The sequence below is a fragment of the Pseudophryne corroboree genome, chromosome 4 (assembly GCF_028390025.1).
Source record: "Pseudophryne corroboree isolate aPseCor3 chromosome 4, aPseCor3.hap2, whole genome shotgun sequence".
NCBI classification, from domain to species: domain Eukaryota; kingdom Metazoa; phylum Chordata; class Amphibia; order Anura; family Myobatrachidae; genus Pseudophryne; species Pseudophryne corroboree.
In genome coordinates this window covers 415,438,497-415,454,129 of record NC_086447.1, presented here as the reverse complement: position 1 = coordinate 415,454,129, position 15,633 = coordinate 415,438,497, and the positions used below count along the sequence as shown (strand labels likewise).

The following is a 15,633-nucleotide window of genomic DNA, read 5'->3' as shown; positions in this document are numbered from 1 at the left end:
TAGCCTTCTATGTGTGTGGATGAGCAGCAGGGAACGCAGCTATTGGCACACTCGTGACACTCCCATAATACGCAGACAGAACAGCCCATACTTAACTACTAGTCACATCCCAGGAACGTCCATCACATTTCCACCACCTTTCTGATGGTTCTGGTATGAATGGTCGACCATGTTAGGGTCGACATTCATTAGGTCGACCACTATTAGTCGAAATAGACATAGTCAACATGGACTAATAGTCGACACATGAAAATGGTCGCCGCAGACTAGTCGACACATGAAAAGGTCGACATGGATTTTTTAACTGTTTTTGTTGTATTTTTTTCCGTAACATGACCAGGAATCCCAATTAGTGTACCGCGTCCCCTTGCTACCGCTGCGCTCGGCACATGTTACCGTTCCCAATCGTAGTCCACGTGGATGGTAAAGTATGAAAAAGTTAAAAATCTAAATTTTATTTTACAAAAAAGCCATGTCGACCTTTCCATGTATCGACCTGTCCGGTGTCGACCATATGTCCATGACGACCATGTCAATGTCGACCAATAGTGGCCGACCTAATGACTGTCGACCTTAACATGGTCGACCATCCAAACGGATACCCTTTCTGATACCATGTGACTTGATAGCAACAGCACCTGTGTGTGTACACTCTGTAATGCATGCACCGTAAAGGTCTTCAGAGATTTTCATGCAACGCACAGTTGCTGAACTACAGTATGTGAACATCGGCACTGCGTATGGCTTTGATTCCGGCCCACAGGCCACAATATAATGGTAGTTTAATGGATGTTAATTAAAATGACCCTGGTGTTTGTATGTGTGGTATGGAATTTAGGGGGTTATTCAGAGATGAACGCAGATGGCTGCATACTCACCCAGATCTGCGTTTATCTCTGCACATGCTGGGGGCCGCCCAGCACAGGGCAAGGTTCGCCCAGCATGTGTGAGGCCACCTCCTTATGCATCCGCAATCTAATATCGGATCTAAGGTGGACCCCTGGCTGCGCAGCCTTGTGTGACATCACGCAGTCGCCCCGAAAACGATCCCGCCCCACTACGCCGTGTTACTGCCCCAAAAACGCCAGCGCTGTCATTCACATTGCGGTCACATCCATCAGGGATGCGACCGCAATTTGTGAGTCTTATTGACAGCCCTATTTCCTTTCTTCCCCCGCTGGAGGAAAGATTTGCTGTTTTTTATTGGCAAATGTCTAAAAACTTAATTAACAAGTATGACGGCAGTACAAGTACTGTTGTAATGAAACTTCTGTTATCACCACCTCAGAATAGCGATTGTCATAATTATAGTAGGGAGGTTCAGGGGGTGCGGCTGCTATAGGGCCCGGCAGCCTGTTACATTGCCAGTGGGTGGGAGTACACCTCTTGCGCTCTGTGGGTGGCTTCTTTTTTCGTAGCAGTGTGCTGCTGCAGGCACATCTGCTGTCCCTAGCCGGCTCTGTCCGCGCTGACGCAGGGTGGAGGTGTGGCTGTGCTGAGCTAGCTGGGACATCCTCAGAATATATTCACACCTCCCTACAGCATCACTGAGGTGAGACAGAGCTGGCCCGCACAGTAGATGTGTCTCTGCAGCAGCACACTGCTATAAATGAAGAAGCTGCCCATGGCTCTCAGGAGGTGAGTGTTAACCCTGCTAAGAGTACTGCATAGCCAGGGAGCTCATGACATTTTTATATGTGGCCCCCATAGGTCTAACTGCGCCCCTGGTGATAGTAGAAGTTTCACACAAGGCAATTATTTAAATATTTTAAATAGTTTTTGTTATATTAAACTGTCTTTTATAAATGTCGTTTTTCCAACAAGAAGAACTGAAAGCCCATATCTGGGCTTTCTGTTTTACCGTGCATGGGTGAGCAAGTTAGTCAGATCATACATGCACATATTCCTGGTGATTGGCTAGTAAAGCAGTATTTTAAACTCTTACACTTCCGGCCAATATCACCAAGCCAGATGGTTATTGCATAATATTTATAAATTATGGCAATAAGTGGCTTTCTATCACTTTGGAAAAAATCCCTGCCTTCCAGGTACATGCAGCTGCTGCCTCCCCTCTGCTGCATCCTGCCCCCTGCTCCATCCTGCCTCCCCTCCTTGTCTGTGCGGATGCTGCCTCTCTTCTGCTTCATCCTGTCCCCTGATCCATCCTGCCTCCCCTCCTTGTCCGTGCAGCTGCTGCATCTCCTCTGCACTATCCCGCCCCCTGTTCCATCCTGCCTCCACTCCTTGTCCATGCAGCTGCTGTATCCCCTCTGCACTATCCCGCCCCCTGTTCCATCCTGCCTCCCCTCCTTGTCCGTGCATATGCTGCCTCTCTTCTGCTTCATCCTGTCCCCTGTTCCATCCTGCCTCCACTCCTTGTCCGTGCAGCTGCTGCATCTCCTCTGCACTATCCCGCCCCCTGTTCCATCCTGCCTCCACTCCTTGTCCATGCAGCTGCTGCATCCCCTCTGCACTATCCCACCCCCTGTTCCATCCTGCCTCCACTCCTTGTCTGTGCGGATGCTGCCTCTCTTCTGCTTCATCCTGTCCCCTGTTCCATCCTGCCTCCCCTCCTTGTCTGTGCGGATGCTGTCTCTCTTCTGCTTCATCCTGTCCCCTGTTCCATCCTGCCTCCCCTCCTTGTCCGTGCAGCTGCTGCATCTCCTCTGCACTATCCCGCCCCCTGTTCCATCCTGCCTCCCCTCCTTGTCCGTGCATATGCTGCCTCTCTTCTGCTTCATCCTGTCCCCTGTTCCATCCTGCCTCCCATCCTTGTCCATGCAGCTGCTGTATCCCCTCTGCACTATTCCACCCCCTGTTCCATCCTGCCTCCCCTCCTTGTCCGGGCATATGCTGCCTCTCTTCTGCTTCATCCTGTCCCCTGTTCCATCCTGCCTCCCATCCTTGTCCATGCAGCTGCTGCATCTCCTTTGCACTATCCCGCCACATGTTCCATCCTGCCTCCACTCCTTGTCCATGCAGCTGCTGCATCCCCTCTGCACTATCCCGCCCCCTGTTCCATCCTGCCTCCACTCCTTGTCCATGCAGCTGCTGCATCCCCTCTGCACTATCCCGCCCCCTGTTCCATCCTGCCTCCACTCCTTGTCCATGCAGCTGCTGCATCCCCTCTGCACTATCCCGCCCCCTGTTCCATCCTGCCTCCACTCCTTGTCCATGCAGCTGCTGTATCCCCTCTGCACTATTCCACCCCCTGTTCCATCCTGCCTCCCCTCCTTGTCCGTGCATATGCTGCCTCTCTTCTGCTTCATCCTGTCCCCTGTTCCATCCTGCCTCCCATCCTTGTCCATGCAGCTGCTGCATCCCCTCTGCACTATCCCGCCCCCTGTTCCATCCTGCCTCCACTCCTTGTCCATGCAGCTGCTGCATCCCCTCTGCACTATCCCGCCCCCTGTTCCATCCTGCCTCCCCTCCTTGTCCGTGCAGATGCTGCCTCTCTTCTGCTCCATCCTGTCAACTGTTTTTTGCTGCTTTCCCCAGCTACATACAGCCTCCCCATTCTCCAATCTACTTCCTCCCTGCTCCATTCAGCTGCTGCCTTTCCACAGCTACGTACTGCCTCCCCATGGTCCGTACAGCCTCTCCCCTGCACTGTGGTGTTGCATTCCCCCGGCACTGGTACTGCCTCCCCTCTGCTCCCTGCAGCTGCTGCCTCTTCTGTGGTTTGTGGCCAGTGGTATTTCTGTAGTGCAGCAGCCCCAGAGATGTTATTGAGCTGCCAGAGGAAGCCAGGAGCCATGCAGCCTAGAGAGCAGTCAAATAGATCATACAGACTACTACAGAGCTAACCACTCACTACACCCCATGTTTGTGTGCTTTTGCCCACTTTCCCCTTTGTTTTACTTTTTCTGGTGTTTGTCTCTCCTCCCTCCGTGTATGGTGTGTGTTACCCTACCTTTCCCTTAATGCTTTGCTTTTTCAGACTCCATTCTCCACCTTGTATGTCAGTGTCCGTAGCCCACTTTACTTTAGTCTTATTTTTTCCACTGTGTTTTTCTTTCTCTCTCTCACTCTCTGATATGCTTTTTAATGTAGTGTAGCTTATAGAGGCATCAGTAATGTAGTGTGGGTACAGTGGGTTCAGTAATGTACAGATGGAGCCATGCTCATTGAGTGTGGCTACATCGCAGGCGGGGTCAAGCGGCGCACCTGTGCCTCGGCCTGCCGCCGAGCGTACACAGACGCTCCCATTCACTTTGCCGGGTGCGACTCGGCACAGACGGAGCCACCCTTAGCGTGGCTCCATATGAGTGGTATAGTATATAGAGGGGTCAGTAATGTAGTGTTGGAAATAGAGGGGTCAGTGAAAAATATTAATCACAAGTACTAAGGGCCTGATTCATGTTTGTAAATAAAGCAAAAAAAGCAAGCAACTGGGCAAAACCATTTTGCACTGCAGGTGGGGCAGATGTAACATGTGCAGAGAGATTTATGTTTGGGTGGGGTGAGTTGAAACTGAAATCTAAATTGCAGTGCAAAAATAAAGCTGTCTAATGTTTGAGGCCCAGATGCAAAAGCAGCCAGTATTACCCTGCTCAGAAATATATAAGCCACCCAAATCTAATGCTGGCCATACACTTGTGCGATGCCCCGTGACGCGACATCGCGGGTCATCGCACCGGCAGTTCAGGTGCGATGAAATCGCACCTGAACTGCCAAAGTGATTACCATGCAATCATGCGATAGATCGCATAGTAATCATGTGATGGGCATGTCACCGCCGAGTGGGAGCGGCCTCTGGCCGCTCCCGGCGGGTGCCCATCGCACATCGCAGTGCGATATATCTCATGTGGGCTTAAAACCACATGCGATCGCACTGCGATGCGTGAAATATTAAGTGCAGCACATAATATCTTGAGACGCGATATTCGACCGGCGTGCCCGCGCATCGCGTCTCAAGGTACCTAAAATGTGCATACAATCCTTCGATTTCTCTCACAGATGTGGTCGAAATCGAAGGATAGCACCGATTATCTCATAAGTGTATGGGCACCATAACTCTCTCTGCATGTTACATCAGTCCCACCTGCAGTGCAGCATGGTTTTGCCAGGTTGCTTTGCTTGTTTTTTTGCTTTACTTACAAACATGAAACAGGCTCTAAGTACATTATTACTGAATTTAGATGTGTAGGAAAAAGTATACAATATGGGTGAAAAAATGCAATGGTCAGAGGATCGATATGAGTACTCCACGCTATGCCTTGAACCATGTATAGTTATGCTTAAACTGATATTCTGTAGGCTCATTTATTGTACGGGAGAAGGGAGGGATTGATGACACCGAAGGAAATTTTCATCAACCTGCTATTTTCAAGAATTTGCAGTATATTTATAATTTCAATTATTCCTAGTGACCAGCTTTATGGCCATGTAAGTTGGAAGTTATAATAAAAAAAAAAAACATGGTATTTAAAGTTAATATTTGAGATAGTGATATATTCTCGGAGGTAGTTGGGATTCCGGGATAGGGATCCCGGCAGTCAGAATGCCGGCGCTGGAATCCCGACACCTGTCAGAATGCCGACACTGCCATCCCAACTGCCGGTATCCCGAATATACTGTAAGTATCCTGCGGAGGGTTAGGGTTAGGCTGCGGGGGTGGGTTAGGTTTAGGCTGCAGGAAACGGAGGATTAGGGTTAGACTGCAGGGAGAGAAGATTAGGGTTAGGCTGCAGGAAGGAAGGATCAGGGTTAAACTGTGGGGTGGGTTAGGTTTAGGCTGCAGGAAACGGAGGATTAGGGTTAGACTGCAGGGAGAGAAGATTAGGGTTAGGCTGCGGGAATGAAGGATCAGGGTTAAGCTGCGGGGTGGGTTAGGTTTAGGCTGCAGAAAATGGAGGATTAGGGTTAGGCTGCAGGGAGAGGAGATTAGGGTTAGGCTGCGGGAAGGAAGGATCAGGGTTAACTGCGGGGTGGGTTAGGTTTAGGCTGCAGGAAAGGGAGGATTAGGGTTAGACTGCAGGGAGAGGAGATTAGGGTTAGGCTGCGGGAATGAAGGATCAGGGTTAAGCTGCGGGGTGGGTTAGGTTTAGGCTGCAGAAAATGGAGGATTAGGGTTAGGCTGCAGGGAGAGGAGATTAGGGTTAGGCTGCGGGAAGGAAGGATCAGGGTTAACTGCGGGTGGGTTAGGTTTAGGCTGCAGGAAAGGTAGGATTAGGGTTAGACTGCAGGGAGAGGAGATTAGGGTTAGGCTGCGGGAAGGAAGGATCAGGGTTAAACTGTGGGGTGGGTTAGGTTTAGGCTGCAGGAAATGGAGGATTAGGGTTAGGCTGCAGGGAGAGGAGATTAGGGTTAGGCTGCAGGAAGGAAGGATCACGGTTAAGCTGCGGGGTGGGTTAGGTTTAGGCTGCAGGAAATGGAGGATTAGGGATAGGCTGCAGGGAGAGGAGATTAGGGTTAGGCTGCGGGGAGGAAAGATCAGGGTTAGGCTGTAGGGACGGAGGGTTAGGGGGAAACCCATGTCGTGATTCCAACTAATTGGGGTGCTGGTGTCGGTATTCTAACCACCGGCATCCTGACTGCCGGTATCCCATACCCAACCCGAATATTTTCTTTGACTATATTTGTACCAATATAAAACCAATTTTGTGTTCTTTCTGTAATTCGTTTTCAGAAATATAAGTAGGTAAACTCAATCAAGGTGACTGCTAATTCATTTGTGTTGTCCACTTTATAATATCATAAGTGAGTTAGATGTTAGTGTCACATGAGATTTAAAATGTATTCCCAACCTCTGATTATAAATGGAACCTAGAACTAGATGTTAAAAAAATCAAACATGTAGAAATGACATCATTGATCATCATTGACACACTTACATTTTGTGTAATACCAAATTTAAAAAAAATCTTTGTGTTAGAGTTTCATATTCATTTAGCTATTTTAAAAATGTCATTAAATATTCCACAAGTCCATAAGAAATCATTTTAATACGAACCTGCCAGATGTTTCTCCTTGTTCTTTCCTTCAGGTATTAGTAAATGAAAAAGAAACAATGTAATTAAGCAAATTGTATTAATAATAATAATAATATTAATAATAATAATAATAATATCATTATTACGTTACAGAAACAATACATTAGATAATGGCATATCTGAAAATAAAGGTATTAATTGATTACGAGACACAACATACAATGTACAGTAGCTTAAACAGCAGGCACAAGGCTTTAAAGCAACATACAGTATCACAGGTCTTATTCCCACAGTCCTCATGCAACATGCTTAGTACATACCACAGCAGACTGGCAAAGCACTCAGTAAGGCAAAATGCATTGCTGACATATACTTTACAGAAAGCTGTAGCCTTTTAAATAGAATAAGGAATTTGCAGTGGTTAAGTAGATTTAAGTAAATTTAAAGTTGTCTATTACAGTATAATTTGGAATATAAATGTATATGATTTATAATGTTTGCTCAATTTGCAATTGTATACTGTATGCAGTTTTTTGTTTTTGTTTTTTTTTATGGGGGGGGGGGGGGAGGGGATGTAAGCAAGTGATATAATGGTTTATTCATGAAGCAGTGAAAGAGTGGAGAAGTGAGCCAGTGGAGAAGTTGCCCATGGCAACCAATCAGCTGCTACGTATAATTTTATAGGATGCATTTGACAAATGTTACTTAAAAAGCTGATTGGTTGCCATGGGCAACTTCTCCACTGGCTCACTTCTCCACTCTTTTCACTGCTTCATGAATAGACTCCATAACCTTGTATTTGTGTTTGTCCAACAATTGCTCTTCACAGCACGTGAGAAGAACTTTCCGAAGACCTAATATCCCCAGACTCCAACTTAATTTTAGAAAATGCTTAGTTTTTACTTGCATTGAATGAATATATTTAATCCTATTCATGTAATTACATGGTTGCTTCAGATTCTGGAAATCATAATCCTAAACAGAAACCCACTGGATAGGTACAGTAGCATTGTTTAGGTACATTTTGCTTATGGAAAGAATAACTAATAAATAATTTTAGTGGTTTGTATACCGCAGGTTTTAGGCTAAGTATCATCACGATCAGTAGTTAGGGAGCAGTGGGTGGGGACAATTTATAAAGGAGTGTTATAGTGACAGAAAGCTCCCTAACATGATTGGAAGCATCAGATCACATGATCGTGCATTTTTTCCCAATGATCGCATGCTGTTACCAAATATGACAGAGCCACAGCTATATCCCTCCATAACTGTAAACACTAGCATCATTCACAGAGACACTACTCACAGAAAATAAGCACATTCCTGCCTTACTGACAGCAGCACATCACAGCCTCCCTGAGCCTCACTGACAGCACATCTCTGACCTACTGGCAGTAGCACATCACAGCCCTGTCTCACTGACAGCAGCACATCACAGCCTCTCTGACAGCAACACATCACAGCCTCTCTGAGCCTCACTGACAGCACATCCCTGCCCTACTGACAGTAGCACATCACAGCCTCACTGACAGCGGCACATCCCTGCCTCACTGACAGTGGCACATCACAGCCTCACTGACAGCAGCACATCACAGCCTCTCTGAGCCTCACTGACAGCACATCCCTGCCCTACTGACAGTAGCACATCACAGCCTCACTAACGGCGGTACATCCCTGCCTCACTGACAGTGGCACATCACAGCCTCACTGACAGCAGCACAACCCTGCTTCAGTAACAGTTTTATTTGAACACACTTGGCCTTTGGCATCATATATGGGTGAGCTAAAATAAGAATCACACTGATTCGAAAAGTTGCTGTTTGCAAAATATACACATTGGTTTATTGGATCTAATCTTGACTAACTAATCCTTATTAAGAAAAATGGACTCTAGGGCCAGTATTTACTAAGAATCCGAGTTTGTCCGATTTGTGTTTTTTTTTCTAAGTCCCAATCCGGGAATTCACTAAGCACCAATCTCGGCAGTGTTTGGACTATTCGTAATGGTTTGAATGACAACGTTCAGAAATACGAATGAATAGACCATCGGTCAAACGCGGCTGTTATTTCATAGAATACGGGCATTCACTATTCATTCGTATTTGGGTGTTAGTTTCTGAGTGCTCAAGTGCGGGTCTGTTTTTTTTTTTCCGATTCGTTAAAAAAAGCAGCAATAAAATAGACCTGCTTTTTCCAGTCGAGTTTGGATAACCATGCACGGATCAGTGAGATCTGTGTATGGTTATCTATGGGAAAGGGTCTGTTTAGTGTAAAATCTGAAATTTTTTTTGCGTGGGGTCCCCCCTCCTAAGCACAACCAGCCTCGGGCTCTTTGAGCCGGTCCTGGTTGAAAAAATATGGGGGAAAAAATGACAGGGGTTCCCCCATATTTAATCAACCAGCACCGGGCTCTGCGCCTGGTCCTGGTTCCAAAAATACGGGGGACAAAAAGCGTAGGGGTCCCCCGTATTTTTGAAACCAGCACCGGGCTCCACTAGCTGGGGAGATAATGCCACAGCCGGGGGACACTTTGACATCGGTCCCTGCGGCCGTGCCATTAAAACCCAACTAGTCACCCCTGGCCGGGTACCCTGGAGGAGTGGGGACCCCTTCAATCAAGGGGTCCCCCCCTCCAGCCACCCAAGGGCCAGGGGTGAAGCCCGAGGCTGTCCCCCCCATCCAAGGGCGGCGGATGGGGGGCTGATAGCCTTGTGAAAAAAATGTGAATATTGTTTTTAGTAGCAGTACTACAAGTCCCAGCAAGCCTCCCCCGCATGCTGGTACTTGGAGAACCACAAGTACCAGCATGCGGTGGAAAACCGGGCCCACTGGTACCTGTAGTACTACTACTAAAAAAATACCCCAATAAAAACAGGACACACACACCGTGACAGTACAACTTTATTACATACATGCACACCAACGTACACACATACTTACCTTTGTTCCCACGAGGCTCGGTCCTCTTCTCCATGTAGAATCCTCGGGGTACCTGTGAAAAAAATTATACTCACATAATCCAGTGTAGAATCAGACCTTGGTATAATCCACGTACTTGGCAAAATAATAAAACGTAAACCCGACCACGCACTGAAAGGGGTCCCATGTTTACACATGGGACCCCTTTCCCCGACTGCCAGGACCCCCCCTGACTCCTGTCAAAGAGGGTCCCTTCAGCCAATCAGGGAGCGCCACATCGTGACACTCTCCTGATTGGCTGTGTGCTCCTGTAGTGTCTGTCAGGCAGCACACGGCACAGATACAATGTAGCGCCTATGCGCTCCATTGTAGCCAATGGTGGGAACTTTGCGGTCAGCGGTTGACCGAAAGTAACCTCACCGCTGACCGCAAAGTTCCCACCATTGGTTACAATGGAGCGCATAGGCGCTACATTGTATCTGTGCCGTGTGCTGCCTGACACGACACTACAGGAGCACACAGCCAATCAGGAGAGTGCCACGACACTACAGGAGCACACAGCCAATCAGGAGAGTGCCACGACGCGGCGCTCCCTGATTGGCTGAAGGGACCCTCTTTGACACGAGTCAGAGGGGGTCCTGGCAGTCGGGGAAAGGGGTCCCATGTGTAAACATGGGACCCCTTTCAGTGCGTGGTCGGGTTTCCGTTTTATTATTTTGCCAAGTACGTGGATTATACCAAGGTCTGATTCTACACTGGATTATGTGAGTATAATTTTTTTCACAGGTACCCCGAGGATTCTACATGGAGAAGAGGACCGAGCCTCGTGGGAACATAGGTAAGTATGTGTGTATGGAGGTGTGCATGTATGTAATAAACTTATACTTTCATGGTGTGTGTGTCCTGTTTTTTTGGGGGGTATTTTTTTAGTAGTAGTACTACAGGTACCAGCGGGCCCGGTTTTCCACTTAATGCTGGTACTTGTGGTTCTCCAAGTACCAGCTTGCGGGGGAGGCTTGCTGAGACTTGTAGTACTGCTACTAAAAACAATATTCACATTTTTTTCACAAGGCTATCAGCCCCCCATCCGCCGCCCTTGGATGGGGGGGACAGCCTCGGGCTTCACCCCTGGCCCTTGGGTGGCTGGAGGGGGGGACCCCTTGATTTAAGGGGTTCCCACTCCTCCAGGGTACCCCGGCCAGGGGTGACTAGTTGGGTATGTAATGCCAGGGCCGCAGGGACAGTATAAAAGTGTCCCCCGGCTGTGGCATTATGTACCTGGCTAGTGGAGCCCGGTGCTGGTTTCAAAAATACGGGGGACCCCTACGCTTTTTGTCCCCCGTATTTTTGGAACCAGGACCAGGCGCAGAGCCCGGTGCTGGTTGATTAAATATGGGGGAACCCCTGTAATTTTTTTTCCCATATTTTGTCAACCAGGACCGGCTCAAAGAGCACGAGGCTGGTTGTGCTTAGGAGGGGAGACCCCACGCATTTTTTTTCTGCTTTTTTACGACTTTAAACACCTTTTTAAGGTACACAATGAAGCCCTGCACGGAACTCACAGATCCGGCCGGGATTCCTTGTGTTTTGTCAGGCAGTGTTTTACTCATCACTCCCGTAAAACACTGCCTGATATTACGAATCACATCGACATCGGAAAAACGAATGTGGAAAACTCGGCAGCTTAGTGAATGACCGTATCAGGATTCAAAAAGTTGCAGTAAAATGCACCCGATACCATTCGAGATCAAACTCCCTTAAAAACGGCTAAAACACGAATATTAGTAAATACTGCCCTAGGACCTAGACTTTAATTTTTTGTTGTTATTATTATTATTTATTTATGTGTATTTTGAGTCACCAACTGGACACATATTTTATCTCTCTAATACCCCTTTCACACCGCAAATATATCCCGGGATATTGTCGGGTTGAGCCAGCTCAACCCAGGTTGAGGTGCAGTCTAAAAGCACCACTATTGAATATCTCGGGTCGAGTAACCCTGCATTTCAACCCGGTATAAAAGCAGTGTTAAACACAAGTCCGACCCCGGTGATTGTGCACTCTAAAGTGTCCAACCCGGGTTATTCAACTCTGCATTCATGTAAACGTGTTGATTGGCTGTTCTTTGTGTGCCTTGATGATGTCAGCAGCCTGACCCCTGCTACGCAGGAGAGAACAGAGAGCATTAAGAATAAGAGCTGTTAAGAAGTAGGGGTGAGGCAGAGATTGCTAGGCAGCTTACTGCATACCTCCCAACTTATTAAAAGTACAAATCAGGCACTTTGGGGCGCGTCCGAAAAGGGGGCGTAGCCTATAAGAAAGGGGCATGGTCTCGTGGCAGAGCCTCGATTGCGAGTCACGCCCCCCTTGTACCGTCACTGAGGGGGCATGCCCAGCGCTCTCTGACCTGCTGGCATGTACCCTCTCCTTCTGTGAATAGACGCTGTACGCATGCGCACAGCGTCAATTCACCGCTGTTCTGCTAAGCAGTGCAGCAGTGACCCTAGCCTCCCAACTGCCCCCCCTCCCCACCGCGGGACATTGTGGGCTGCGGGTGGGACAGCGGGGGCAGTCCCCTAAAAATGGGACTATCCTGCGAAATTCGGGCCAGTTGGGAGATAAGTTACTGGTACAGTTAAGGATGCAGTTGTATATAAAAACATAGCTCTGTCAGCCATGATTTCTGCAATGCTGTGAACTGTACCCACCCTCTCCTTTTGTCCCCTTCTGACACCTCATCTTTCTGAGCCCAAAAAGAGTCCATTTAAAATGACATCCATGGTGTTTTAATTGCTGACCCGGGTTGAGTTAAAAGGAGCCAACCCTGCAATAACACGGGATGAAAGTGTAGTGTTAAAGGGTCTGACCTGTGTCCGACCCGGGTTGGACCCAGGTTCAAAATACCGGGTCGGACCTGGGTTTGCGGTATAACTGTAACTGAGCGGAGCTGCTTGCTACAACTAGCAATTGTGTGTGTGTGTGCGAGTGTGTGCGAGTGTGTGCGAGTGTGTGCGTGTGTGTGCGTGTGTGTGTACATATATATATATATATATATATGTATATCCATATTCATTCAGCAAAGTTTATTTTGCTGATGATTTACACCAACTTCATGAATTCCTGGTCAACTCAATTGATAGATATGCTAATTATACCTTTTTGTATGCATTTTTTTTGTATATCTTTAAAGAGTATTGTGACTTTCAATGTTTAAGACCCAACATCTCCTGGAGGAGTTTTATAGCACAATGTAATATTTTAGTTGCAGTTCAATCAAACAGTAAATATGTTTGTCCCAGGTTTCTGGCCTATGCATTTTAAACCCCTAGGAAATGTCTGTTTTGCTAAACAGACTTGATTAGAGTTTGGGCTTTTAGTAAAAGTCGGATATGGGTCCTGGCCTGGGGTTATGGATGTGAGATGGAAGGGAAGGCTCCAACCACAAGGCCCATTTCAGATCTTATTAGGGCCTGCACCTGTAGGAGGCTGATATGAGCTCTCTCAGGGCTTGGCTCAGAGCTTACTACCTATATACTGTATATATACAGTGGTGCTTGAAAATTTGTGAACCCTTCATAATGTTCTATATTTCTGCTGAAAATTGGCCTAAAACTACCTCAGATTTTCGCATAGGTCCTAAAAGTAGATAAAGAGAACCAAATCAAACAAATGAGACAAAAACATTAGACTTATCTGTGAGTGTTAAAAGTATGTAAACCTTTGCGTTCAGTTTCTGGTATGACCCCCTTGTGCAGCAATAACTGCATGTAAACAATTCTGGTATTGTTGATTAGTCCTGAATATCGGCTTGGAGGAATTTTACCCCATTCCTTCGTACAAAACAGCTTCAACTCTGTTATGTTGATTGGATTCCTCCCATGAACTACTCGCTTCAGGTCCTTGGCCATTCCAAAACTTTAAATTTATTCTTCTTTAACCATTCTTTGGTCGTATGACTTGTGTGCTTTGGTTCATTGTCTTGCTGCATGACTCATGTTCTCTTGAGATACAGCTTCTGGACCGATGCCCTGACATTTTCCTTTTAAATATTCTGGTATAATTCAGAATTCATTGTCCCATCAATGATGACAATTCGTTCTGGGCCAGATGCAGCAAAACAGGCCCAAACCATGATATTTCCACCACAGTATTTCACAGATGGTATGAGGTTTCTAGGCAGGAATGCAGTGTTCTCCTTTCTCCAAACATAACTCTTCTCATTTAAGCCAAAAAGCTCACCTGTCCACAACACATTGTTCCAATAGCTTTCTGGCTCGTTCAAGTGATCTTTAGCAAACTGCAGATGGGCAGCAATGCTCTTTTTGGAGAGAAGCGGCTTTCTCCTTGCAATCCTGCCATACACACCATTGTTGTTCAGTGTTCTCTTGATGGTGGACTCATGAACATTAACATTAGCGAATGTGAGAAAGGCCTTAAGTTGCTTAGAGGTTACTTTGGGTTCCTTTGTGACCTTGCAAACCATTAGAGGCCTTGCTCTTGGTGTAATCTTTGTTGATCGACCATTCCTGGGAGGGTAATAATGGTATGGAATTTTTCTCCATTTGTACACAATGTCTGGCTACTGTCACAGCGGGCTGAAGATGAGGGTCCGAAGTCTGGGCGTTCGTTGGAGGAGTGGCTGCAGTAGCATGAAGGAACTGAGGAGGCCGGATGTAATTTCTTCTCATATTATTCAAGGTGAAAGGATGAGTAACTGAAGAACAGGACTTAAGGACTAGGCCACAATACTTAGGAAGGAGCTGCAAGAATGTTCACTTAAGAGGCATGGCTGAGGTACTCAGAGTAAACGCTGTCGAAGACTGAATGCTGACAAGTTGTGAATGAAGTGCACTGGATGTTGCTGCAGAAAAAAAAATGCTGAGGAGGTGTGACTGAAGGGCACTGGAAAACACAGCTGAAGAATTAATTAATGCTGCAGAGGCGTGACTGAAGAACACTGGATATTGCTGTCGAATGAATGCTGTAGAGGCATGACTGAAGAACACTGGATATTGCTGTCAAAAAAATGAATACTTCAGAGGCATGACTGAAGAACACTGGATATTGCTGTAGAAGAATGAATGCTGAAGAGGCGTGACGGAAGAGCACTGTGGATAACCAGAGGTGCCCCTTTATGGTCACAGGGCAACCAGGGTGCCACCCGGAGAGCAAACAGTAGCAAACTGCGGAACTGAGAAACCACCGATAGGGGTGCAGCGGAAGGTGACAGGAGGACTTGAACAGTGGAGTTAGAGACCCTTTTAAGATCACGAGAGAACCACTGGAAGTACGTGAGGAGCTCAGAGCTGGAGCTTTTGCTCTAGACAGTAACAAAGCACTGGCAAAGAGGTAATGCGGGCTGACCCCTTTTGAAAGAGGAAGCTGCCTGACTGTGCATCCCACGGGACTCAGCCATTGAATGCAGCTCCACATGGTGTCCAACGTGGCGGTTCCCTGTGCCTGCAGACACACAAGAGAGTGCTCCTACACCCGCTGAACCCCCAACTGCCGGAAGCTGCATCGCATCGCCACCAGCCCCGCTGCCACGCTGCCTCTCTCCATGGCCATGCTGCATCACCAACAGCCAGGTAGGCAAGCCGCGGACCCAAGCTCCGGAGATTAGCTCGTGATAGCTGTTAATTGGTGGAGTCCAAACTCTTTAGAGATGGTTTTGTAACCTTTTCCAGACCGATGAGCATCAACAGGTCGTCAGAAATCTCCTTTGGTCGTGGCATGTTACACTTCCACAAACATGTGTTGTTAACATTAAAGTTTC

The 15,633-nt window shown here is 47.3% G+C and overlaps 1 protein-coding gene across 2 annotated transcripts in view; it reads right to left on the bottom strand.

Moving 5' to 3' along the window:
* The window catches only part of KCNQ5 (potassium voltage-gated channel subfamily Q member 5), a 1,045,273-nt gene that overhangs the window by 191,400 nt on the left and 838,240 nt on the right, over window positions 1–15,633 (bottom strand). For both annotated transcript variants that reach the window (XM_063916808.1, XM_063916809.1), the window contains exon 9: window positions 6,956–6,982. In XM_063916808.1, coding sequence (XP_063772878.1) covers window positions 6,956–6,982 — 27 coding nt within the window. The remainder of the gene's footprint in view (window positions 1–6,955; window positions 6,983–15,633) is intronic.